This window comes from Phyllostomus hastatus, unplaced genomic scaffold, assembly GCF_019186645.2.
Source record: "Phyllostomus hastatus isolate PE091 unplaced genomic scaffold, TTU_PhHast_1.1 phas_contig_948, whole genome shotgun sequence".
Taxonomy (NCBI): domain Eukaryota; kingdom Metazoa; phylum Chordata; class Mammalia; order Chiroptera; family Phyllostomidae; genus Phyllostomus; species Phyllostomus hastatus.
The window spans coordinates 3000371-3025215 of NW_025333993.1; the positions used below are offsets into that span (position 1 = coordinate 3000371).

General features: G+C 57.7%; 1 protein-coding gene across 1 annotated transcript; it reads left to right on the forward strand.

Moving 5' to 3' along the window:
- Positions 1–3179: 3179 nt before the first annotated feature.
- On the forward strand, positions 3180–24823 carry TMPRSS3 (transmembrane serine protease 3). The gene is made up of 13 exons (XM_045852677.1): positions 3180–3249; positions 3715–3859; positions 8794–8904; positions 9774–9890; positions 10294–10417; positions 12450–12575; positions 13722–13765; positions 14438–14603; positions 15262–15431; positions 17131–17226; positions 18252–18394; positions 19073–19225; positions 22357–24823. The coding sequence occupies exons 2-13, from the start codon at positions 3766–3768 to the stop codon at positions 22372–22374; spliced, it is 1362 nt and encodes a 453-aa protein (XP_045708633.1). The 5' UTR covers positions 3180–3249; positions 3715–3765; the 3' UTR covers positions 22375–24823.
- Positions 24824–24845: the final 22 nt, after the last annotated feature.

Consider the following 24845-nt stretch of genomic DNA (forward strand, 5'->3'; position numbering starts at 1 on the left):
TTTTTGCATTGATGTTTGTGAATCAGCTTGGCCTGTTGTTTTCCTTTCTTGTAATTTCCTTGTTAGGTTTTACTGTCAGTAGAGTGAAATTTTAAAAATACATAATTTACAGTGGCACGAAAAATGACCCAATACCCCCAAATGACCCAATTCTTAGAATTGGGAAATACTTCCCGACTCCTTTATGAGAGGCTAAAATAATTCTGACCCATAGGGTGGCCACCCGTGCTCGCGTACCTGAGACTTAGAGGACTCCTGGGATAGAAATTCACAGTGGGGACACTAGGAAAGTCACAGAAAAATCAGATGAGCTCGATGGAATGGATTTGTAGGTGGCGGTTCAAGGGGCTACTTTACAGAGGTAGAAGGGTTTTTTTTTAAGATTTTATTTATTTATTTTTAGAGAAGGAAGGGAGGGAGAAGGAGAGAGAGAGAAACATCAATGTGCAGTTGCTGGGGGCCATGACCTGCAACCCAGGCATGTACCCTGACTGGGGATCAAACCTGCAACATTTCGTTTTTGCAGCCCACGCTGAATCCACTGAGCTACTCCAGCCAGGGTTAGAGGTAGAAGTTTAAGCGACTTCATGGTCCCCTCCTTGCTTCTTGCTGCTAAACTAGCTCCGCCCTTGACCTCACCAGACACTCATCCCAACATGTTAACAAAAGCTGACACATGTTCGTATGACCTCGTGGTGGCGTTTGGTCTTCTGCAAATTACAAAGTATTGTTAGTCTCGGTTTAGGATCACCCAGTGGGCGGACACGGAGCCCCGGCGCACACTCCTTGCCGTGTCAGGCACGGGGAGAGCACCTACCGCTCAGGTAAAAGCAATGAAAGTCACGGCTCTCAGTTTCCTGTCCCCGTCTTTGAGGCAAACGTTCCTCCGGGGAACGGAGAGTAGTTAGGGACGATGTGAAGAAGGGTTATGAGTTGACGGATAATCTGTATTAAATCCAAGAGACGTGGATAGGTGCCTGGGCAGGTGCTGGAGGCCGGAAAATGAGACCGAACTTAAACCATCATTGGCTGACTCTGTCCTCCCGGCTGTTGTTGCCACGGGCAAATCCCGCCCACCTACCTTGGAAAGAATCCCAAATCCAGCCCTCATCTTCATCTGCACGGTTAGCACGTCTGGCTGAGTCACGGCCACGGTGGCAGAGGTTTTCAGCAGCCTCCTCTCGACTCTCTGTGCGTCCAGCCCCTGTCCCCAGCCCCTGGCTCCTGCACTCAATGCACATGCGCAGATGCGGACTTCGCCCTGCTCCGCTGCCCCGTGGCTTTCCACCGCGGAGGAATCAACCACACCCCTTCCTTCCAGGGGCCTGGGCCCTCCGTGGTCTGCCCATCGGCCTCTCCAGGCACAGGGTCTTTCTCACCCCAGCCGTCTTCTCCGAGCCTTCCGTGTTGATGGTCCTGCGCTTGGAACAACCTCTCCTCTTAGCTCACGAGGCCCGCTTCAGCCCATCGCCCAGGCCTTGCAAGAAACGTCACTTTGTCTGGAGGCCTGCCTCCGCCACCCTGTCCCATCCCTCCCTAGCCTCTCCCAGCCTCAACCCTTCCTAGCGTTTGTCACCACCAGAGACCACGGGTGAATGCTTCGATCTATCTGCCACCTCCCTTGAGTCTGGGGACCTGGCTCATGGCCGCTGGCCCGGGAGAGTTCTCTGAGTAAATGAATGCCTGGTTCACATCCACCCGCCTTCCAAAGGGGCCCTTTTCGGTGCCCTGGCCCACAGCTCAGGGCTGTCTCTCTCCCGATAAAACATCTTGAAGCCGCATCGTGCGCGGAAACACCCTCGGGACGGAGAGGTCCCCGAAGAATGGCGCGTCTCTGCGGAGAGCTGGCTGCGAGGAACAGTCAGCTTCCCTGCCTTTTGTCTTCCGAGCAGCTGCAGGTCTGCACTTGGGCTCAGTCACGTGGTGGGGGATGGGGACAGAAACCCCCCTCCGGGTCATTCTCCCTGCCCCCTGGGTGCGCCTGCGGAGCAGGGCAGGGCTGGCCTGTTCTTTTAAGTAGGAGGAGTGCTTGTGTTCCAAAGACTCTCTTCTGAGAAGTTTCTGCAAAGGTTTGCTTACCTTACTTACTTACTAATTAAAGGGAAGCCACATTTTCCCCTCCCTGGCCCCCGCGGTCCTACCCCCAACGGCCACCTGATACCACAGGCAGGTTGGGTTACACCGTCACCGGCGACCGTGCCATTTGCTGTGATGACCGCGTCGACAAGGCTGAGTGACTTGGTGGAAATATTTCCCGATTGGACTGAACCGTTGGCAGCCTGCGCACCATCCCGCTTGCTTTTATAATGAAAAAGGAAATTATTTCTGCTTTTGACGATGGCGGCTCCAGAAATGGTGAGTAGGTGTGGGGAGAGAAGGTTCCACACAGTGGTGACTCTTCAATGTTTCTCAGTGTGCGGAACCAGCCAGCCGTGGCCCATCTGGGGAGGGACTTCCTCCCCCAGGTTCCACGTTTCAGGGAGTGTTTTATCATTTGGTCGTGTTCTAGTTATAAAGTTAACCTGTCTAACTCGCTTCATGCTGATGGTCCGTCAGCCAGGATCAAAGCGAGAATCAAAGTCAAAAAGGCCGACTGTGAACTGAGTAGCTCTCTAAGATACTCTCCGAAGCTGCTCTTAGGGTGGGAATGAAATGGACTGTTCTAGCGCCCACCTCTGGCTTAGGTTTTCCCGTGACCACGTGAAGCAGCATGAAGACAAAGCTTGTTTTAAGTGGCCTGGTAGTTCCCTGTTCAGTGTCAAAGGTTACAACAGGGAAGCACAAAGCAAACAAAAGAGGCAGGAGCTCCAAGTGTCCATGTTTCTGGGCCCATTGGAACCTCTGGACGTGAGTGTCTTGAGGAAGCCGGCTCCTGGCGGAGTCACACCTGCTGCCCCGGAGCGTGACCCGAGAAGCTGCCTCTGGGACATTGGCCATCCCCTCCCTCCCTCCCTCCGCCCCTCTTAGATCTGCCAGGAATGCCTTCCAGGGGCTCTGGCCCCTGGGGCCTGGCGACGGGAGGAATTCTCCTGCAGGACACAGAGCCCAGTGTAGCTCTGGTGCCGCCTGCGGCCGGCCGCCAGCCACTCCTCCCTTTGCTGGGAGTTGGGGCGGGGACCGGGCACCCCGAGGGCCCGGATACTTTCATCCTGAATTAGGTCAGGGTGGCGGGAGCCAGGAAAGCTACAAATACTGTGGGCGAGTGTCCCTTCTCTGGTGCCGCTGACATCGGAGGGGCGCGGACAGTATGTGAGTATCAGAACCTTGGACGTGGGGGGTGGGTGTCTCGCACGCGCAGGCGAAGGGTCGAGTTCATGTGATACAGACACGGCGATGGCAGGAAAATGGAGGGGGTGTGCTTTGAAAGTCATTCATCTGCTGTAACGTTGGGGTTTGGGGACTTCTAACTGGCAAGAGGGCGCCTCTCTGAAGATGTGCACTCAGTTGATTTTAAGACTGGTGGGACGAATGTTGGGAAAGTCCTTATTTTAGCAGAAGTAAGTTCACTGTTGTTCGCTAACTCTAGAAGTTTCTCTGTTATCTGCTGTGGCTTGGGGAAAAAAATGCGTCTCACCAGACAAAGAGTTTTGATTAGTTGGCATGGAATTCGCTTCATGTGGATTGTCAGATTTCAAAGACTTAACACAACAAAGATGTATTTGGTGCTGGAGCCGTAAACAGGGGAGCAAACGCTTTCTGTTCTTCCTGGCCGAGGAGGTGGAGGTGGAGGCGGAGCCGAACCTCAGAGGCCCTGAAATAGTCACCATGGGGGAGAACGACCCGCCGGCGGCTGAAGCCCCCTTCTCCTTCCGATCCCTTTTCGGCCTTGACGATCTGAAAATAAGCCCCGTCACACCAGGTAGGTGCAACCAGGTGTGCTTTCTGCCCCCCACCCCCATCTAGAGATGGCGAACGTGGCTGAGGGCTGCGTCTCCCGCTGCGGAAATATCTCACCAGACGTCCTTGCACCTCACGTGTTGAACATATGTGATTCTCTGGCGTACAGACTGTGGGAGAGAGGGGGCGTCAGAGGGGACGGTTGTCCCGCCCCTTGCTGACTCTGTGCACACAGGGCTTTGTATTCTTTGCATGAAGATTCTCAGAAATGGAGGCTCCAATGGGCCCTGGGAGTTAGGGGTCAGTTGCTGGCCAGACTCTCTGCGCCCTCCTGGAAGTCTTGGGAACCCGCTGCTCACCAGCCCTTCTAGAAAACTTAAAATAAGCTGGGCCTCCCTGAAATCCTTCCCTGAAGGATTTGATGCCTAGGTTAAAATCCAATAGCAGGCGACAGGGTACATTTTGCAAACAGGCTACAAGTATGTGGAGAGACAGGGGACTCCACAATGCCTGTCCAGCTGGCATCTCTTTGGCAAGAGCCCACGGGGGCTTGTCACAGCGAGCAGGACTCGCTGCTCCCGTACGCAGTCAGGGGCTCCCTGGCCCCTGGGGCTGGGAAGGGGGCCCTGGGGGCTCTGGCTGAGGGTCCGGAAAGCATGATTGGGGGTAACCCCAATGATTCCTTTTAAACCACAGTTGATGCTGGTGGGGGGAGAGAAGAGGATGGGAGATGGGAGGAGATATTTCTATGAAAGATACACAATTGAAAAAGACTTCTCCAAAATTAACATAGATGTAAATTTTAAAAGTACCCTGCAATCCCCTAACTCCCAAATTTTACCCCACTTTTATATCTGCATTCATTTTCTTCCCGTCGTTTCCTGTAAATATGCATCATCCATCCGTGGTGCTGGCAGGCGGGCGGGCCTCCTCCAGGTGCTGCCAGGTTTTCATGAATGTCTTTTTTTTCAAGATTTTATTTATTTAGTTTTAGAGAGGGAAGGGAGGGAGAAAGAGAGAGAGAGAGAAACATCAATGTGCGGTTGCTGGGGGCCATGGCCTGCAACCCAGGCATGTACCCTGACTGGGAATCGAACCTGTGATGCTTTGGTTTGCAGCCCGCACTCAATCCACTGAGCTACGCCAGCCAGGGCCATGAATGTCTTTTTAAAAATAACATTATTCCGTCAAGTATATGTGTGATTTCATAACCATTTTATCATCATTTGACATATGATTGTTTCTAATATTTTGATAATATAATCTGAACATGAATAGTGATATGCATTTTTCTCTATGCTAACTTTTATTAGTTTTTTCATGATTAGCTCTGGTGGGGGAAGGAACAAAAGGTGTTTAAAACTTTTCTTTTTAAATAAAGCAATGCATTATTCATTGTAGAAATCTGGAAAAATAGTTAATCAAAAAGATTTTTTTTAATTGCCCACAATTTTACCGTTACTCAGGGCTAATTCTATGAGCAGTTTATGGGGGATTTCTTGCCTTTTTCCTGCCAATATCTTTATTCCCCTTTGGAAGTGACATAAACTATTTGTATCATTTTGAAGCTTTTTAAAAAACTAAACAGTATTGTGTTAATTTTTCCATGGCATTTAATACCTAAATCTTCTTCAGGGTTGGGCAAACTATGGTCCATGGGCCAAATCCGGCCCACTGCCTGTTTTTATGACCACAGTTTTACTGGGACACATCGATGTACTCACATATTGTCTGTGGCTGCTTTTATGCCGTAGGAGAGTTGAGTAGTTGTCACAGAGGCCATGTGGCCCGTAAAACTTAAAGTATTTGCTATCTTGTCCTTTGCCGGAAAACCTTGCCGACCGCCCTCTCTACCACCTGGCGTCCATCCTGTTCAGTATTTCTCCAGTTTCTTCCCTTGGTCGCTGAGGCTGTTTCCCATGCGTCAACGTTATCAGTGACCCTCCTCTACGCGTCCTTGTAGGTAGGCATCTGTGTGTATCTACGGTGACGTCATAGGATACATTCCTAGAAGTGGATTCGCTGGGTCAAAAATTCCATCCAGTTTTAAACTTTTGGTGCATGTTGCAAATGTGACTGTCAGAAAGTTCCCACAATGCAAACTCCCGTCGACTGTATGTGGAGGTCCATCTCCTTTCACTTTGGACGGTAGTGAGTGTAACAACCACAAATACCAACAACTGCAGTACTGTGTTGGGGAGTTGATGGGGAATTGTGTCTAACGTGTGTTGTTTCTTTTTCATCTCCAGAGAGGCTGAAGGGTTTTTTCTTTATGCTTGTTTATCATTTGCATTCCTCTTTGGAGGGGTGCTATGCATCTTTCTTCTTATTCTAAGCACACCCTCAAAGACAGGATAAGGCGGGTGGGACCATGGCGGCGCCCACAGGGCACCAGGATGCAGTGGCGAAGCGGCCAGTGTGCACTGATGCAGGGGTTCTGACTAAGCAACAATCTTCAACTCTACCATCTGGGTGTTTCCTAACTGAACTCTTACAGAATAACTGGGATGATATGAGGTCATTCTGGGGGTTCCTGCTGATTTTTAAATTGTAAATGGAGAGAACACATCTCAACGGGAGAGATTTCTGGGGGTGGGGGAGGGTGGACGGGAGGCGTCTGCTCTACCACGTCAAGGCTATGCACTGATGCCTTGAGAGGAATTGGCCTCTAACCCTGAGATAAACAACCTTCATTATCATGATGTCATCTGTCCATCCATCTCTCCATGCATCCATTCAATTTACCAATATTTACCAAGAACTACCAGGTGCCAGGTGCTGTTCTAGGTGCTGAGAACGCAACCGCGAACAAACCGCTTGTGCATCCAGGCCAAAGCAAAGAGCTTACTGTCCATCTCCCCGTCTCTCCGTCTCTCCGTCTGTTCTCCTCTCTTGCTCTGCACCCCTCACGATCACGGAGGATTGTATGTGGCACGAGTTACCTTATTTCCCCTGGTGTCTTCCCTTTTCCCCCTTACCCTTTTCTGTTGCTTACTCTTTCCTCCTTTCCCTCCTAATCCACCTCTTCCCCCGATATATTTGTATTTAAACTCTTTTCTTTTTAAGGCAGCCTGGAATGATATTGACCATTTTATAATCGTGCTATTGCCAGAAGGAGAAGCTGTGTGTAGAGACAGGCAGGGCGAGATCTTTTTGATTCTCCCACGGGAGACCTCTCAGCTCAGCGTCTCCGAGCCCAAGAGAAGAAGGGCAGAGGCGGTCTCTGTCCCTAGCAACGGCGTGACCCTCAGAAGGCTTTCTGCCCTTCCTCCAATCCAGTCTTGCCAATTGCAGGGAAGACACCTTGGGCGTGGATGCATTTTCAGGATTGATGAGATCATGTGCTTGAAATGGCCTGTTCTTCGGAGAGTGAAGGGTGCTAGTGGAACCTGTCCTGTTGCACAGAGAGACTCGTGCCTCTGGGGATCTTAATGCCCCTCACATCTCCTTCCCCCCCAGACTGCCTGGTACGTTAGCCAAGAACTGGAGGGAGGGCTCTGGTGCAGGCTAACAGGCCAGCCTATCACAGATCCACGGATGCTGGCAGAAGACACGAGACTCCCGGGTCAGACGCAAAGGACTTTATTGCTCACAGCACAGGCGGCACACGCATCCTGTTTGAGTTGTTGCTGTTGCCCACCAAGCCCCATGGAGGCGACGTGGAGCAGCCCAGGCGCACGCTGCACACCCGGTGGGTCTGCATGACCGCTGCGGAACCCGCAGCGGAGGGAACCTGAACCCCTATACTGGGCCACAGGCCGACCTGCACAGACCCGGCCCTGTCTCCATCCACTAAGGCTGTTTGCTTTGCCGATGTCCTTGGAAAGATGTTCTGGACCCAAGGCCATTGGTGCCCCCGTGCACAAGACCTACAGAGAATGGCCTGCTGCGTCATCTGGCCACACTCTCAGAGGGCCCAGCTGTCCCTCTCCCAAGAGTATGGATTTTACACGTCACCCTCCCCTGTGAGAAAATGACCTCGAAAGCTGGCGTCCTACTTTCTCTTTGTTTCGGTTTCCTGGGGCCACCGAAACAAAGAACCACAAACGAGGTGGCTTAAAACAACAGAAATACTGTCTTGCCATTCCGATGGCCAGGAACCCGAAACCGAGGCACTGCCAGGGCCCTGCCCTCTCTGAAGTGTGCAGGGGAATCCTGCTCGCCCCTTCCTGGTTTCTGGTGTTCTGCCGGCGATCTTCGGCGTTCCCTGGCGGGGAGACTCATCACCCTGCTTTCTGCCGTGACCTTCGCACGGCCTCTCCCTGTGTCTCTTCATGTCACCCTGTGTGTGTGTGTGTGTGCGTGTGTGTGTGTGTGCATGAGCCTCTGTGTTCAAACGTCTTTTTGCAAGGACACCAGACAGGTTAGACCCCCCTACTGACGACCTCATTTGAACTTGAGTACTTCTCTAAAGACTCTATTTCCAAGTCAGATGACCTTCTGCGGTGCTGGGGGTTAGAACCTCAACACATCTTTTTGGGGACACGTGATTCAACCCATAACACCACCGTCCCTCCACCCCGGGGAACAGAACTGGGTCAGAGCTGCAGAGTGTGGGGCTGGACTTTTAGAGAACGTGTCCCCGGCTGGTGGCCCTTTTCCCCGCACGAAGGCTGCTTTCTTTCTTTCTTTCTTTTTAAGATTTTATTTATTTATTTTTAGAGAGGGAAGGGAGGGAGAAAGAGAGAGAAACATCAATGTGCAGTTGCTGGGGGTCATGGCCTGCAACCCAGGCATGTGCTCTGACTGGGAATCGAACCTGCGATGCTTTGGTTCACAGTCCACGCTCAATCCACTGAGCCACGCCAGCCAGGGCACAAAGGCTGCTTTCTTTGGGTGGGAACCGTCCCTTGCAGAATATACGGGGGAGATGAATAGCTACACTTCAAGTTTCCTTTTATTCAAACGTGTTGCTCTGTGGATTTTTGCCCCTCCCCCTCCTCCTCCGGTTCTCAGATGCGGATGCTGTGGCCGCACAGATCCTGTCCCTGCTGCCCCTGAAGTTCTTCCCGATCATCGTCCTTGGGGTCATTGCGCTGATAGTGGCTCTGGCCGCGGGTCTGGGCGGTGAGTACGATTCATTATTTAGCAGGCTTTCAGCTACCTGCTCAGGCTCTTAAACTTTCATGAGCTCCCTGGCCCCTAGGTGGCCACCCGGCCTTCGTTACTGGAGGCAAACAGCGTCCGGGTTTGCTGGCTTTGAGTGTTATTCGCCTGCGTGAACGTAAGGCCGACTGGAGGCCCAGCAGGGGCTGTTGGCCACGCTCGGGGCTTCGTCACCGCGGAACCTGCCCAGTTAGCAGCGTCCAAAGGCAGCTGATGAAATAGAATCCTCGAGTGGGGGCGGGGCAGGGCTGGGGGCAGGAGACAAGGAGGCCATTCAGGCAAGGCCAAGACCGCCTGCTATTTTTAAAAGAAGGTGCCTGTGGCTTTTGAGAAAGTGAGTCATTCGGATGGTCTCCATTAGGGAACAATTTCTCATGTTCTCTCTCAAATAACTGGAATACAGATTGGTGTCATTCCCTACCTGCTTGGGTGTGTGGCCTGCAGTCCTTTCGCTTGCCGCTCTGAGTCGGCGACGGCAGGAGGCAGACAGACGGGGGGGCGCTCTCAAATCCTCACTCAGGGCTCCTTGCTCAGCTGGCCCAGCCAGCCAGGCTGCAGCCATCCACGTTCCCTCTCGACCTGGAGCCCCGCAGGGTCTAGATTCACCTCCAGGTGTGTCTCAAGGCCACTTAGTGAGACAGCGTTGGGGGCAGCAGCTGCACCCCCTGGAATTTGGAACCGACGCCAGGCTGCTGACACAGGTGCAGTGTCAGGGCAGCCTCGTTACTAGAGGGCAGGCTCAAGGCCATGGGCCGAGTGGATGGTTGTCAGTGCAGCAGCGCACGGCAGGGGCCTTTGTTTACCCTGCTGCTGCCCTCGTCTGTCCTCAGTCCACTTCGACTGCTCCGGGAAGTACAGGTGCCGGTCGTCTTTCAAGTGCATTGAACTGACGGCTCGATGCGATGGCGTCTCAGACTGCAAGGCCGGGGAGGATGAGTACCGATGCGGTAAGACCGTGCCTCTCCACTGCAGACGGCACAGGAGGGGGTCAGCACCCCCCGGCCCTGGCCTTTCCCATTGGGGAAATGGGTCCCAAGTCAATGCCAGAGTCAAGTCATGTCCTCAACTGTGATCCAACCAGCCCCCGGGACACCCTGGGCTGGGTGCTAAGGGAGGGCCGTTCCATGAAGCTGAAAATTTCGGTTGGGGAGACTCCCTGAGCCATACGAGATCTCCGAGAGCGCTCAGGGGCTCCCGGCGGCAGGCCGGCCCTGCAAGGGTGGGACGCCATGGGCAAGGGGCGGGGCGGGTTCAGCAGAGGAGGGTCTGAGCTGGCGGCAGAGGAACCTCTGCCCTGGGCTCAGGGCTCTGCGGGCCACTCACGCGTGGTCATGCCCGCGCGTCGGCCAGTCCGCGTGAGCGGTCAGAACGGCGTGCTGCAGGTGTTCACGGAGGCTGCGTGGAGGACCGTGTGCTCTGACGACTGGAAGAGTCACCACGCTACTGTCGCCTGTGCCCAGCTGGGGTTTCCAAGGTAATCTGAAGAGCACTCCAGGCGGGCGATGGGTGGACATTACTAGTGATCGTGGGGAAGAAAGACAGCTGCCATTCAGTTGGGTGCTCACAGGGTGCTTAGCCTCCTGTCACATTGCACCCTCGTGGCAACCCCACGAGGCTGGACATCACCCTCACTTTAAGGTCACAGAGAAATGGCACTTTGGGGCGTGTCTGAGGGCCAGGACAGACCCAGATGCAAACAGGAAGTAAAAGAGCTTCTGAGACGAAAGTCCTTCACAAGGACAAGACCCGTAGGTGCCTCAGGCCACAGCTGGAGTCACCTCCTGACACCACCCCGCTTGGTCCTGGGGGTCACGTCCTCATCCGTGCACACACTCCCCAAGGAGCCCCAGAGAACCAGGTGCAAACAGTCAGCAACTTGGTGAAAACACAATTATTCGAACACTGTAGTTTAGCGACACATGGGGGAAAGAACCGTTGGAGTGAAATCTTCACTTGGCACTGTTTGCCCTCGGCCGTGGGGCTTCGTGCATGGGGACGACCCACTTTCTCCTCGACGCGGGGCCTCCTTCTCTCTCCCGCCCCTTCCTTTGGTTCACGGCAGCTGCCATCTTCCACGGGAGCCCAGGTGGTCACCCTTCCCTCTTTGCTCTTGATTCTGGGTTCGGAGCAGGGAGGCTCCCGAGTTACACGTGCCTCCCAGGAAGTGAGTGCAGTGACACGGGGGAACAGGGAAACCACTCCTGTTTGTTTCCAAGGAAACGAGTTGGGTGGCGGCAGCCTCACTGCTCTGACTCCCCCAGGAGCCTCCGGCTTCAAATCTGATGGGTCGTGTTCTGTGCTCCTATCTCTGAAGCCAGTGAAACCCCAAAGGCCCCCCAGCCCGTACCCCTGAGATCTGCCTCCATCTCCCCTGGTGACTCAGAAATCAGCTGCAGTTCCAGCTCAGCGACAGCAGCAAACAGCACCCCTCAAGCGCCTGTAGACCTTCCTCTGCACAAATACAGACGAGCCACACAGACTACGCACACATCACACACAATCACACACACTATACACATGTGCACACGGAGACATACCACACACATCACCTGCACACCACAGACACATACACTCACTCACATGCCACAGACATGACACCATACACCACTTCTGTGCGTGCACACACACGCATCACACACATTCACTCACTGACATACCACACGTGCGTGCACACACCACACATGTGACCACACACATCAGACACCTGTGTGCTCACACACACACACACACACACACACTCCACCCCATCGCCACCACTAGGGTGTGTGTTCCCTATGGAGGCCCTTTTTCGGGCTCACCAGAGGGCGTCCTCCATCTTGTCGCCCCTCCTCTCCCTCTTGGGACGCCACCCCTGTCCCCTGTCCCCAGGCCCCAGGCCCCAGGCCCCTGCTCTGCTCTGCACAAAGACCCAGTCACCCCTTCCTTCTCCACCTGCGTGCTCTTCTTGAGCAGCCCTCGGGTCTCTGTCCACCCCAGCCCCCTGGTGGGACAGTCCTTCCTACGCCGACCTGTCCCTCCGGAGGGAGGTGCCCCTCAGTGTTGCCCAGTTCCTTCACTGTCGGCTCGTCCCTCTCTCCCTCGCCTGGTGCTTCCGTTCTGGGACCGGCTTCCGCGTTCTCTTTCGGTTCTTCTCTTTCTTTGGAGCCCGCCCTTGACTGCTGCTGCTCTGCTGGGTCCCACCCCATCAGGCGTGGGCCCAGGGGCCCAGAGCCTGTGCTCATGGGCGGGGCCACGGGGTGGGGCCGATGAGTCCACCACTCCAGACTGCTCCGGTTTCGGAATGTCTCAATGACACGTTGACAAGAGGAAACCATTGACGGCTTTGGGGAGCGCAGTGACGTCCCCCCAGTGTACCTGTAATAGTGTGACTTGGGCACGCTGGTGGTTTGGGGGGACACAAGGACATGTCCCCCAAGAGGACACCTGTAAAGCTGTGACCGGGGCACAAGCTGATCCAAAACAGAGAGCCAGTGTCACACCACCCCCGCGTCTCCCTGTGCTCACAGCTACGTCAGTTCAGACACCCTCAGAGTGACCCTGCTGGAGGAGCAGTTCCAAGAGGACTTCGTTTCCATCAACCACCTCTTGCCAGACGACAAGGTGACCGCTCTGCACCAGTCGGTGTACCTGAGGTGAGCGCCAGCCGGGCTGCACGGCCATCCCTCCCTTGCTGCATTTGTGCAGCTGTGGGCGGCGCCACGGGAACAAGAGAGAGCCAGGGGGGCGGGGCAAGACTGGGCGGGGCGAGACTGGGCGGGGCAGCAGCCAAGGTGGCCGGCAGAGGCAGGGAGGAGGGGGTTAAAGGAGTACCAGTGGGGTGCGCATGGTCAACGTGGTGCTGCACGTCAAAGAGTAGGTGTTGCAATGTGTTCGGAATGAAGGAAGGAGGGAGGGAGGGTAGGAAGGGGAAAATCAGGAAGAAAGATTCAGAAAGAAACATATCCGTGTTTGTTCACAAAATCCTTTAATGTGTTCCCCAACAACTCATGGGGGAGGTAAAACGAGTGTCCTTGGCTGACACTCAGGCACCTGAAGCTCAGAGGGCTTACCTGCCTGGTGGATGGAGACGCCAGGTGTGCTGGACCTGGGTTCCAGGCGCTCTTCCTGGCACCTGGACCGAGCCCCAAGGGGAGTGTGTTCCAGGTTCTGGGGGACCACGGCTCATCAGCTTGTCCATCTCATCACGGACAGCCACCCCTGGACACGCATGCGTTTCCGGGGGACAGCTAGTCTTGTGACAGGCCTGGGGTTCTGAGGGCAGGAAGGGTCACAGAGGGACCTGGTTGGCTCCGGAGAAACGCAGGGGCCCGGCTCCCACCCACGCGGGCAGAACACCTGTCATTTCCAGCGCAGACACCTCTCCGCTGTGGGAGGTGTCCTCTCCCGGGGGCGTGTCCCAGGTCGCAAGGACGTCATACCAGGGGAGCCTGCCGTCCGCCCAGCGGGCACTGCCCGTCCCCGGGGGGCGGTGAAGAGCACCGGGTAGAACAGACACGCAAACGCCCCAGTGCCCGTGACAGAGCGAGGAATGTGTCTTTGACCGTCAGCTCCACAGAGCTGAGAAACGCTCTGTGCCTGTCACTCACACAGGACCGCACTGTCGTCGAGTGGTTTTTAAAAAAAAACAATTCTGTGACATAGACTACAGCTGTAATCTGTATTCAAGAGCAAAAGAATGGAATAGGGTTTGTTTTTCTCTTCACCCAAGGTTAAGTTGAACAACGTCCACCTCACAGGCCTTGGGTGTTTATCATGAGCTCACTCTCTTTCCACTCTAGGGAAGAATGCACCTCGGGCCGCGTGGTCACCCTGAAGTGCACAGGTAAGAGTGTCAGAAGCTCGGAGGCCAATGGGAGCCAGAGCTCGCTCCCAGAGTCCCGCCCCTCCCCTCCCCGCCCCTGGTTGCCCGGAGACCCATCCTTCTAGGTGCCAGGTGGGCCCCCCTCCCTCGGAGGAGGGTGAGCTCTGTTAGGTGGGGGAGGTGGCCTGGAGTGGCTTCTCAGCAGAACACTGGACCTTGGCATGTCCTGTCCTGTCACTGCAGTGGCTCTGGGGGCTTGACTTTCTCCTCCCCCTGCCCCTCAGGGGAAAGCTGTGACAGGCTGCTCAGTGACCCAGACCCCACCCCCGGGGCAAGCAGGGGGAGGGGGAGGGGGAGCAGGCTCGCTGCGGGGGTAGGGTCTGGAGGAGTCAGGCAGCAGCACACCAGCACCCGTGCCAGTGAGGCGGGGCTGTGGGAGGCGCCCTGTGCTCCTGGGGGCGCTGTCACCGTCCCCGGCTGGTGGGCGCCTGGGGGAGGGGCCCTGCCGGCGTCAGGCTGTTTGCTCTGATGGACTCTTCCCACCGCACCCTCACAAGACACCCCTGTCCCTGATCTCCTGTGAGCTGCCCCCTCCCAGCTCTGTTCCCTGGCTGGGAGCGCTGTGCGGGTGGCAGGACGTCCGGGACGGGAAAGGTCTGTGGGATGGCCCCCCAACCCTGTTCCCCCTGGCAGCCTGTGGTCTGAGGATGGGCTACAGCTCGCGCATCGTGGGTGGAAACATGTCTTCGCTCGCACAGTGGCCCTGGCAGGCCAGCCTCCAGTTCCAGGGCTACCATTTGTGCGGGGGTTCCGTCATCACCCCGGTGTGGATTGTCACCGCCGCCCACTGTGTCTACGAGTGAGTGCTCCCGCCTCCTGGGGGTGGTCCTCGTCTCCCCCAGACCCGTCCAGCCCGGGCTCTTTGGGACAGGGTGGATGTGGGTGGTGAGCGGCAGGTCCAGAGAGAGCAGGCGACAGCACATCATCACAAGTAAAGTCCGTGTGGAGGGACCCTCCCTCCTCACCAGGAACCGCCCGCCACCCTCGGCTGCATAGATCCTAGACCTCGGCTGGTAGAGAGAAAAGGTAGGAAGAGAGGGAAGGAAGCTCTCACACAGGAGGAAACCCAGCAACATAGAGGCCTTAGACCTACCACCCCGTAGCTACCTGTGGCGGGCCAGGTTGTGCCGGGAAGGTGGGAGACTGTGCAGGGTGGGTGGGGACAGAGGCACCCTAGGGCAGTGTCTCTTTCTCTCAGGGGACATTAGCCTAGAAGAAAACACTCAGTTATTTTTGTTCCCTGTCATTTGTACCTCCCTCCGAGGTGCAGGGCAGGAGGCCGCTGCAGGCAGTGTGTGGGGTGGGTCTGTGCTTCTGCTGGGCGGGGGCGCTGCGGGGGTTTCGAACACGGGCAAGCAGGGCCGTGACACGTCGGCCACCTCCCTGGTGCTGGGCCGGGGCCTCCTGAGGTGCAGGCTGGGCTCTTCCTGCTTTACCTGTCAGTCTTCTCATTGCAGCCTGTACCTCCCCAAGTCGTGGACCATCCAGGTGGGCCTAGTTTCCCTGCTGGACAGTCCGGCCCCTTCCCACCTGGTGGAGAAAATCATCTATCACAGCAAGTACAAGCCGAAGAGGCTGGGCAATGACATTGCCCTCATGAAGCTGGCGGAGCCGCTCTCCTTCAACGGTACGCCTGGGTGTCTTTGTCGTCCTGTTGCTTTGTGGTGATGACAGCGCTTTGCAGGTGTCCGGTAACCCACCATCTGACTCATTTCGGTCTTGGCCTCACTGATTCTCTTCTCACGGAAGTGGGGGTTCTCCTGGTTCTTGGCACGATGGGATGCCTTCCATCGTGCTCTGGGTGTGCGGGTGAGTGGTCAAGGGTCACTGGTCCTATGCACATCTTCAGCTGTAGCAGGTGGCCGCCCCGATCAGGGTCACTGTGCAGGCCTTGGTGATGGTTTGGTTTTAGAGACTTTGAGGCTCTATGTTGGTCAGTTTGGTTTGCCTGGTCCCTCTGGGGCTCCCACTGGTGCCACCTTCTCCCTGGGGTGCTACCTGGAGATAAAAGGGCCGTGCCCAGGGCAGGCCACCTGGCATGCCTCTAGGTGGTGGAAGGGCGTCTCCGACCTGTGGGCATGAAGAGCTTGGTGGTGAGGTCCCCTGCCAGTGCCACTCGCGTGCCCAGTGCTTCAGACTTGGCTGATAAAGCGAGTGCGGCCCAGGCCGGCCCGCCGGTTGCAGTGCGGCCCTTCCCGCAGCCGTTTCTTTATGACCTGGAAGGTCCTGGGCATCTGCAGCTCCCCAGAATACGCAGGAACATTCTTTCTCAGTTCGGCAGGCCCTGTTTCTCTTCACATAGGAGATGTCAGGACCTGACCTCTGGAGGTCACAAAAAAAGCCACACGGGACAGAACTGTCAAACTTTTCGCACCTGCAAACAAAGCATTAGGAGCCCACTCCCACGTCAGCTGTAGCCTCCCCCTCCCTCCCCAGGGTCATGGTGGCTCCATATTGGAGCGGAGCCCTGGCTCAAGCCCAGGGGCAGGTTTGACCTCGGGGGCGGGGGGGAGGTCCTCCGCGGGCTCGCCACGTGGCGCTCCACACGCTGCACTCTGAGACAAAGGCTTCTCGAGAAACAGGGACTGACGTGGCGATGCTCGTGGGCTAATTATCAAGCATGGTATTTGACCGTACCAAACGAAGTGTCAACATTTGTACTGTGATCAAATTAAAACGGACCCTCCCCGTAGTCTTTCTCTGCCTTCCAGTATTGTCATACCCAGAGAAGCGTAGCACATGCCGGACTGTGTCACGCGAGAGTCCCGTGACAGCCGTGACACTGACTGTGGTGGGGCTTACGGGACAGCCCACAGGGACAGGCAAGCTGGCTGCCTCCAGGGCTGTCGGGACGGACAGGGATGTCCGTGGAGGTGTGTTCTGTACCACAGCCCGGCCCGGGAGTGGGCGAACTGTGGCCCACGGGCCAAATTAGACCCTTTACCTGTTTTGTAAATAAAGTTTTATCAGAACACAGCCAGACCCACTTGTTTCCCACGGCCTGTGGCTGCTTCTGTGCTGCTGTGGCAGAGCTGAGCGGTTGCCACGGAGACCACTTGGTCCGCAAAGCTGAAACTAGTTAGCGTCTGGCCCATTCCAGAAGCTATGCGGACCCCTGGCCTGGACTTGCTGAAGTAGCCACAGCCTAGGGTGGCTTTGAAGTTTTAGGGCTCTGGTGGGGGAGGGGCCCCCGCTCTGAGCTAATAGCTCTCCGATGACCAAGGTTCTTGGCCTTTCTTTGGGAGGTCGCCTGCGCCCTCAGAGCGGTGAGCGCCGACGAGATCGGTTGTGTTCCCGGGTCTGAGAGTTGTTTCCTCTCCGCACAGAGATGGTCCAGCCGGTGTGCCTGCCCAACTCCGAAGAGAACTTTCCTGACGGGAAAATGTGCTGGACGTCGGGATGGGGGGCCACCGAGGAGGGAGGTCAGTGGTCCGAGACCGAGATTCCGAGTCCAGGGAGCCCCGAACCCAGAGGGCCGGGGTAGATGTCCACACCAGCTCATCCCGCCTCCCCACCCCGTCCCAGTGTCACGTTCCCGTGGGACACCTGCGCGTCCCTGTTGGGGGCTACGAGTCCACTCAGTGAGCCGGTCACTGCGGGTCATGAGTCACGGTTCCATCTGTCCTGGGTCTCGGAATCGCAGACTTTGTCAGGAGAGAAATAAGGCATAAAGGAGAACTGTTTCTCGGCCTCCACGGGGAGACCTTCACCCACGTGCCGGGGCCTGGAGGCTCTGGGGAGGAGCCAGTTCCCCGCCCTTTCCAGATTCCAGAGGCCGCCTGCTCTCCTGGGCGTGTGGCCCCTGCTCCATCCTCACAGCCAGCAGCTCAGCGTCCTCCATGCCTCCCCCCTCTGACCTTCGCTTCCGTCTTCACGTGTTCTCCTCTGAAAGTCCCAAGGGTCCTCGTAATCACATTCAGGGTCCACCCGCATAGCCCAGGACCATGTCCCCCATCTCCCGGTCTTATCATAGCTGCAAAGTCCCTTTTGCCATGTAAAGTGACACGGTCATAGGTACTGGGGATTGGAATGTGGGTGCTTGGGGAGGCTATGTTCCTTCCGACCACCCCAAGGTTCCTCCAAGGGCTGTGTGTGACCCTCCCGAGACTCAGTTTCCCTTCTGTGACCTGGGTTGCTCTGAGAACCAAACAGGCTGGTGTGATCAAGCATTTGACCCAGGGCAGGCCCCCGGGAGGTCCGTGGTGGTGACAGCTGCCCCCCCCACCGCTCCCCACCTCGGTCCCCTTAGGGAAGAGGGGGGCTCTGCCCTGAAGCGGCAGGGCCTGTGTGGGACGTCCGTAGGGACAGAGCCCTGGGGCCGGCTGGTGCTCGTGGCAGAACCCCCACCGTGCACTCGCCGGCGTGGCCGCCTCTGCCATCCAAATATCAGAGGCGTGGCCCCAGGCCTCTGAAGTCCTCACCGCACGCCCCCCACCCTCTGACACAGGCGATGCCTCCCCGGTCCTCAACCACGCGGCCGTGCCCCTGATCTCCAACAAGATCTGCAACCACAAGGACGTGTATGGTGGCATCATCTCCCCCTCCATGGTCTGCGCCGGCTACCTGAAAGGCGGTGTGGACAGCTGCCAGGTGGGCACCCGTGAGGACCTCCAGGGGCTGTGGCAGCGGGCGAGGCGAGGCTCTGCTAGGGTGACCCTGCCCATGGGACAGGTCGCTGCCAGCATTTATTTCCCTGCGGCTGGTCAAAAAGCAAATTTACAGGGTGTGGGGAAGAAGTTTGCTCAGGATATCACATCCTTGCCCGGCCAGCCCTGTTTACCCAGCGCTCCCACTGCGCCTGGGTGCGGGGCGGAAGGTGGGGGTCCCGGGGGTGCTTCCCTCCTGACCCTGGCTCTCAGAGTCTGCAGGGGACGGGAGAGGCGGAAAGCAGGTGGGAACCTGTGGGCGTGGGCCTCCAAAGCCACAGTGGGTGGGACCCCGGTTCTGCCTGGGTCCGGAGGTCAGCGAACGCCCCTGGCCAGGGAGATAGGTCCTCCCTTGGAGAGCTCCCTCGGCTGCACGCAGCTGCCCTGACCCACGTGGGTTCGGTGTGTGGGGACTCTGGCTGGGGCGACCACCCTGAGGGATAAAGGACCCACCGCCAGGAATGCTGAGTCAGCTCTGGAAGGGCTGTACGCAGGGGGTGACCGCAGAGCCGTCCCCACGCCGGATCTCGTGATGTGGTGACAGGGGAGCCCTGCCCTGGGACAAGGGACAGCCGCGGCGGTGCCTCTTCTGGGGCCCTCAGTCTCTTTCCTTGCCGTCCAGGGGGACAGCGGGGGACCCCTGGTGTGTCAGGAGAGGAGGCTGTGGAAGCTGGTGGGGGCGACGAGCTTCGGCATCGGCTGTGCGGACGCGAACAAGCCCGGGGTCTACACCCGCATCACCTCCTTCCTGGACTGGATCCACGAGCAGCTGGAGGTGGGGGCGCGGCGCCGGCCCAGCTCACGGGGACCCTCTCAGCTCGCCTCCAGCGACCCTGGTCCCGCTGTAGAGAGCCAGGGAGGGGCCCGTGGGCGGATGATTCATCGAGCAGTGACTCGGTGGCTCTGCGGTGCGGGCTCGGATGTGAGCACCTCCACCCACCACCGGGCTCCGTGCGGGCGTGGCCCCGGTGGGGTGGGCACGGGCGGTGACTGGGTCTCCACGGAGCTGGCAAAGGAGGAGAGGCAGCCGAGAGGATGCTGGGGGTGGGGACAAGGAGAGCTGGCCCGTGCACGCGTGGAATAGAGGGTAGACGCGGGACAGACGGGGGAGGGGAAAGGACCTCCAATGCCCACTGGGGGAGGGGGTTTGGACCTTGCCAGGAGCCAGGGATGGGATGGAGAGTCTCTGACCAGGACAAGTGTGGGCAGCTGTGTGCTTTGGAAGGGCCTCCCTGGAGGGGGGGACCTGGAGCAGGGACACAGGTCAGCGAGGCTGGCAGGGGACCCTGGAGGTGGAGGGGAGGAAGAATGGGCTACTCAGGCAAAGGGCAGGAGCGCCACAGCCAACGGCAGGGGACAGGCGGCGGTGACACCGGCCCCAGGGAAGCAGGCGGGGGTGCTGCAGCCAGGCCGCCAGGCCGCAGGGGAGCTCACACAGTGCGGTGCCCTGCGCCGCGCCCTCCGGGGCACTCGGCAAATATTTGCTGACTTATCTCAGGCTCTGAGCCCCACGTCACGCTTTGGACCCGTTTCAAAGGCATGTTTAAATTTTTTTTCTTAAATTGAGACAAAATTTACATAGCAAAAGAGCGATGTAACGCTCTTTTTGAGCGTTACACTCCAACGGCATTTAGCCGTTGGGCTAAATGAACACTCCAGCAGCATTTAGCACATTCAGGGTCTGGGGCCACCGCCTCTCTCGGGTTCCAGGACGTGCCGCCACCCCGACGTGAAACCTCATCCAGCAGTCACCCCCTCCACCCACAGCCTCAGCCCCTGGCCTCCCGTATGTAATCTGCTTTCTGTTGTGCGGATCCAAGACCTTTTTAAAGGCCCCTTCCCACGTGAAACAATGGGCCAGGAAGGATAGCAGACTCCTAATGTGCCTCAGGCACCCATTTTCCACGCCTTTCTTGGGCATTGTCGCTTTAAATGAGGAGGTTCTCATGGTTCTCTTTGCACCAGGTGAGGCCCAGGCCTGGGACTTGGCGTGGTTTCCGGTCCAGCCTGCTGCCGCGCAGCTGGGTGCCCCAGGCAGGTGCAGACAGTCCCCGCCTCTTAGTGGCTGCAGGCTGCTGGCTGCTGGCTGCTGGCTGCTGGCTGCTGGCTGGGGCGGCAAATGCTGGAAGGCGGGCGCTGGGAAGCCTCGGCTGGTGCTCATTGTGTTGCTAATGGGCAGCCTGGCCTGGTGCTAAGCTCTTCAGCACAAAATTCAGCCGCTACCCATCCGCCTCTAACAAAGTATCAGAGAAGGTGGATGAAAGAGCAGCTCCTCAATGCAGTGGCCTCGATGGCCCTTGAGCCGGGAGGTGGGGGCCTGGGGCATGGACAGGGGTGTGGGCGTGGTGGGTGCAGGGTAGGAAGGCAGGAGCAGTCAGGCCCTCTACGGGGATGCCCGCGACGGCTGGGGGTCAGTGTGGCCAGGCTACTGATCATGAAAGGTGAACTTCAAACAGGTGCGGTTGGCAGAAACCAGCCCCCAGTCGTCACGCTCTGGAGTGGGGCTGGGGTGGGGCAAGCTCCCCAAGCCCCCTGGGGAGCCTTCTGACCGTGGTACCGCATGATGTCTCGGCCCGTTTCCCCCAGCATCACCCTGGGTGGCAGGTCCTAGGACGGGCCTCCTGTGACAGGGGAGGGGACCTGTTTAAGGCCCCAGAGACTTAAGGGCCCTTGCTTAAGACTCCAGCCCCGGCATATGCTGGGCAGATGCACCGGCCATTCTCCAATGTAGGGGTGCACATGGCTGTCCTGGGTTGTTTGTGACCACTGAACCCCACCCCAGGAGCCTTCTCCAGAGGGCAGGGTCGGGGGTGCAGGGTGAGGGCCCTGGTGACCCGGATGGTCCAGGTCTTCAGGGCGCGCTTCGAGAACACACTCTCAGGCCACGTGGCTCCCCATCAGGCTTAGGAAGCGCTTCCACCCCCCGCCCCGTGGCACTGGAGGAGCCGCTTTGTCTCTGACAGGTGTGTGGCCCTCTTGACACCCAAGAGCATCGCTGCAGCCTCCGGCCCGAGGAAGGCCAGCATGAGCCTCACCCTTTTGCCCGTCTCTCTTCGGGTGTCCCCAGGGGAGACCCAGGGAGGCTCCCTTCCCGTGAGAGCTTCCCCAAGGTGTCGGCATGGCCGGCTGCTCCTTCGGAACGTGGACGCCAGGGCCCTTCGAGAGCTCACCCATTTTTTATTGTTTTTTTTTCTGTTACCATTTAGTCCCCTTATACTCCCCTTCCCCACCCCACCGTCACCACACTCATGTCCATGAGTCCTTTTGCCTTTTTGCTCTACCCTCCACCCTCCACCCTTCCCCCGACCTTAGCTGTCAGCCCGCTCTCTATCTAGGAGTCTGTCTCTGCATTGCTTGCTCGTCCCATGTGTTAATTTGATTCCACAAAGGACTGAAATCATGTGGCATTTGTCTTTCACCGCCTGGCTCGTTTCACGTAGCCTAGTGTTCTCCAGGTCCATCCGTGCTGATGCGAAGGGTAACGCTTCCTTCCCACACCTCTTGAGGGGAATTAATTGCCCATTCATTAGCCCACGGGACTTGCTGCTAGATCACCTTCGTTTCCTCCACTGGTTTCCTCTGCCCACTGGGGCTTCACACAGAACTGCTCCGGCCCAGGTCGCGACTTGGGAGCACGAAGAGAAAGCCGGCAGGCGGGGCGGTGCATGCCCCCGGGGTGGGGGGAGGGGGGAGAGCTGTGTCACTCTCCTCCGGGAACGCTAGTCGGGGGTCTGCGCCGAGGTGGCAGCCCCCTGCAGCCGAGGCCCCCCCCGCTCCGCCCCGCAGCCGAGGCCGACCCTGTCCCCACTGATCGTGGAGAGCAGCGGTCCTTCACTCGGGATCAAGTGCAGATGCCCCCTTGCCCCCAGTGTGTGCTGGAGAAGGCGCCTGTGTTTCTATTTCCAGAGGGACCTGAAAACTTGAAGAGCAAGGGGACGAGCCACCGCGTTGAGCTCCTGCCACAGTGGAGACGTCCCCGTCCCTCCATGGATTCCCGGCTGGGAACTTCGGACGCGAGCGAGTGCCTCCGGTGCTCGGCTTCCGGGCACCACCGGCAGCGCCGGAAGGCGGGGCGTCCCTGCATCTGGAACCATTTGCTTCTAACATGTCGGACGGGGTACGGGGCCGTTGGACTAAAATGACCTTGAAGTGCCTTTCTGACCCTCCCTAAGAACAAAGACAGGAGCGCCTGTGAAGTGCTACCCTTTCCCATCGTCGATTAGGTTTTCTCTACCGCCGCCCTCCAGCGCGAGTGACCACACCAGCAAGCCTGCCACGCAAAGCCACGGACGGTCCAGCTGCTCGGGGGCGGGGGTGGGGCCGGCCCAGAGCCGCAGACGCCCCCGCACCCACCGTTTACCCCTGGGCACCGGAACCCAGCGCAGGTGTCCGAGACCTCTGCACGTGGGAACTTCATCTCCAAATGACTAGTTTTAAGGTATATTTCTATCCTATTTTGTAGCACTCGGTGCCTGGTGTATCAGCGTCCCTCGCTTCCACGGGACACGGGCCTCGGGCACTTGGAGCTGGTCTGAGTGTCTGCCCGCCCGTGCACACTGACTTCATCAGCTCGGTCGCAGACGCTCGGTCACGTGGCTCCCCCCTACCCGCCCCGTGGGGCTTGCCTATCCCTGTCCGAGCAGGTTTCTCCGCAGATCAGAGCGACCTCCTGCTCCGTCAGGAGACCCAGAGCAGAGGGAGAAACCAGGTAGTGAGACAAGGACCACCTCACCCCGAGGACGTTGGGTCCTCAGGCAAACAGAGTGGACCAGGGGTGTCACATTCATTGTCACCAGGGGCCACATCAGCCTCGCGGCTGCCTTCAAAGGGCCAAATGGAACTTTAAGACTGCATAAATGTAACTACTCCTTAACAGTTAAGTGAGCGCTCACGCTGCCACCTGGTAGAGACAAGGTGCCGGCAGATAAAACAAGGTGGAGGGCCGGATTTGGCCCGCGGGCCTTGTGTTTGCCACCTGTGGAGTAGACGGTCCTGTGTCACTACGAGGCCATAGGTTCCGCACCCCTCTGCAGGCACCTGCAGGGTCAGAGACTCCGCCCTCTGTGACCCACATACCTGTAGTCCCCACAGCGCACAGAGGTTACTCGGTAGGTAACCAGCGTGGTGCTTTCTCACCTACGAAGGCGTGAGAGTGGGAATGTGCCCCTTTGCCTGGAGGCAACGGTGGGGAAGGGGTGAGTGTCTCAGCAGCGGCTCCGGGGACCCTCCTGGGCGGTCTGAGGCGGAGAGGGGGATGCGGGAAGGAGCGGGGGATCCCATCCCGCAACCGTATCGGATGAGGCATCATGTCGCCCTGCCAGAGTCGCTACACGGGCCTGTGTGTGTGTTGGAAGGGACGAGATATTTTCATTTTAAGTGGTTTTGCTTGGGTCTCTCTGAACGTTGTGCTAGCTCATGGACTGAAGATCCCGGGGTGAGAAGACACTCCTTCTGCGTGACAGCAACCTCAGCTGAGAAAGCCTGACTGAGGGGTCCGCGGGCACGCATTTCTCACCTGTTTCGGTGTCATTTGTCGTCTTTGGTCACTGCTGCCGTTCCTGAGGACACGGCTGCTGGCTTGCAGTCAGTCTTCTCCCGAGGGGCCTTGGGTGATGCCGTGGCAGGTGGTTTTAATCGGTGTGTACCATGCCCCCGGCACCGCTCTTCGTGGGGTTCGTCTGTTCTCGTGTTTAACGGTCACAAGCACCCCGCGAGACAGCTCTCGGAGTCCCGTCCTGCAGGAGAGGACCCTGCAGTGTGACAGTGGAGTGGCTTTCCCAAGGCCCGCGGGGCACTCAGGACTTGCACCCAGCCCGTCATACCAGCAGGAATTAAAGCAATTAGCTAATTGCAAAACTACACTCCTTGGTGCTTGCGGCGCCTGTTTGAACCCCTCTGAGACATGTTCGTCATCCGAGTTCGTGATGCGCTTCTCCTTCCTCCAGAAACGTTTGGGGACAGCGGCCGGCTCAAGCGGCAGCGCCGTGGCGGGGCTCTCTGTTCCTTTTTCCACAGACTCACGCGTCATGGCCAGGCCGGGCGGGAGCCCGAGGAGAGAGTCACGGCTCCAGCATTGCTGGCGTGCGGCCTCAGAAACAGCCAGCACCGCGGGCCGCGTGCAGCTTGGGCTGCTGCCCTGGTGGCCTGGACCTGAGGCCAAGTTAGTGAGTGAGGGGGCCTCCCTGCCCCTGGACAGCCAGGAGAGGACCGTGGGAAACACTCTCTCTCTAGTACTGCACCATGGTGTGTGATATGGCCTAATTTCAACATTTTTAAACAACTATAGAAGGCCTAATGATAGCATAGACAGTTTGGGGGGGAAAGAGCATTAAACATTGGCCAGCAACTCAAATGCTGTCATTGGCCACGAAAACTGTGCCTTGCCTGCCTCCCTC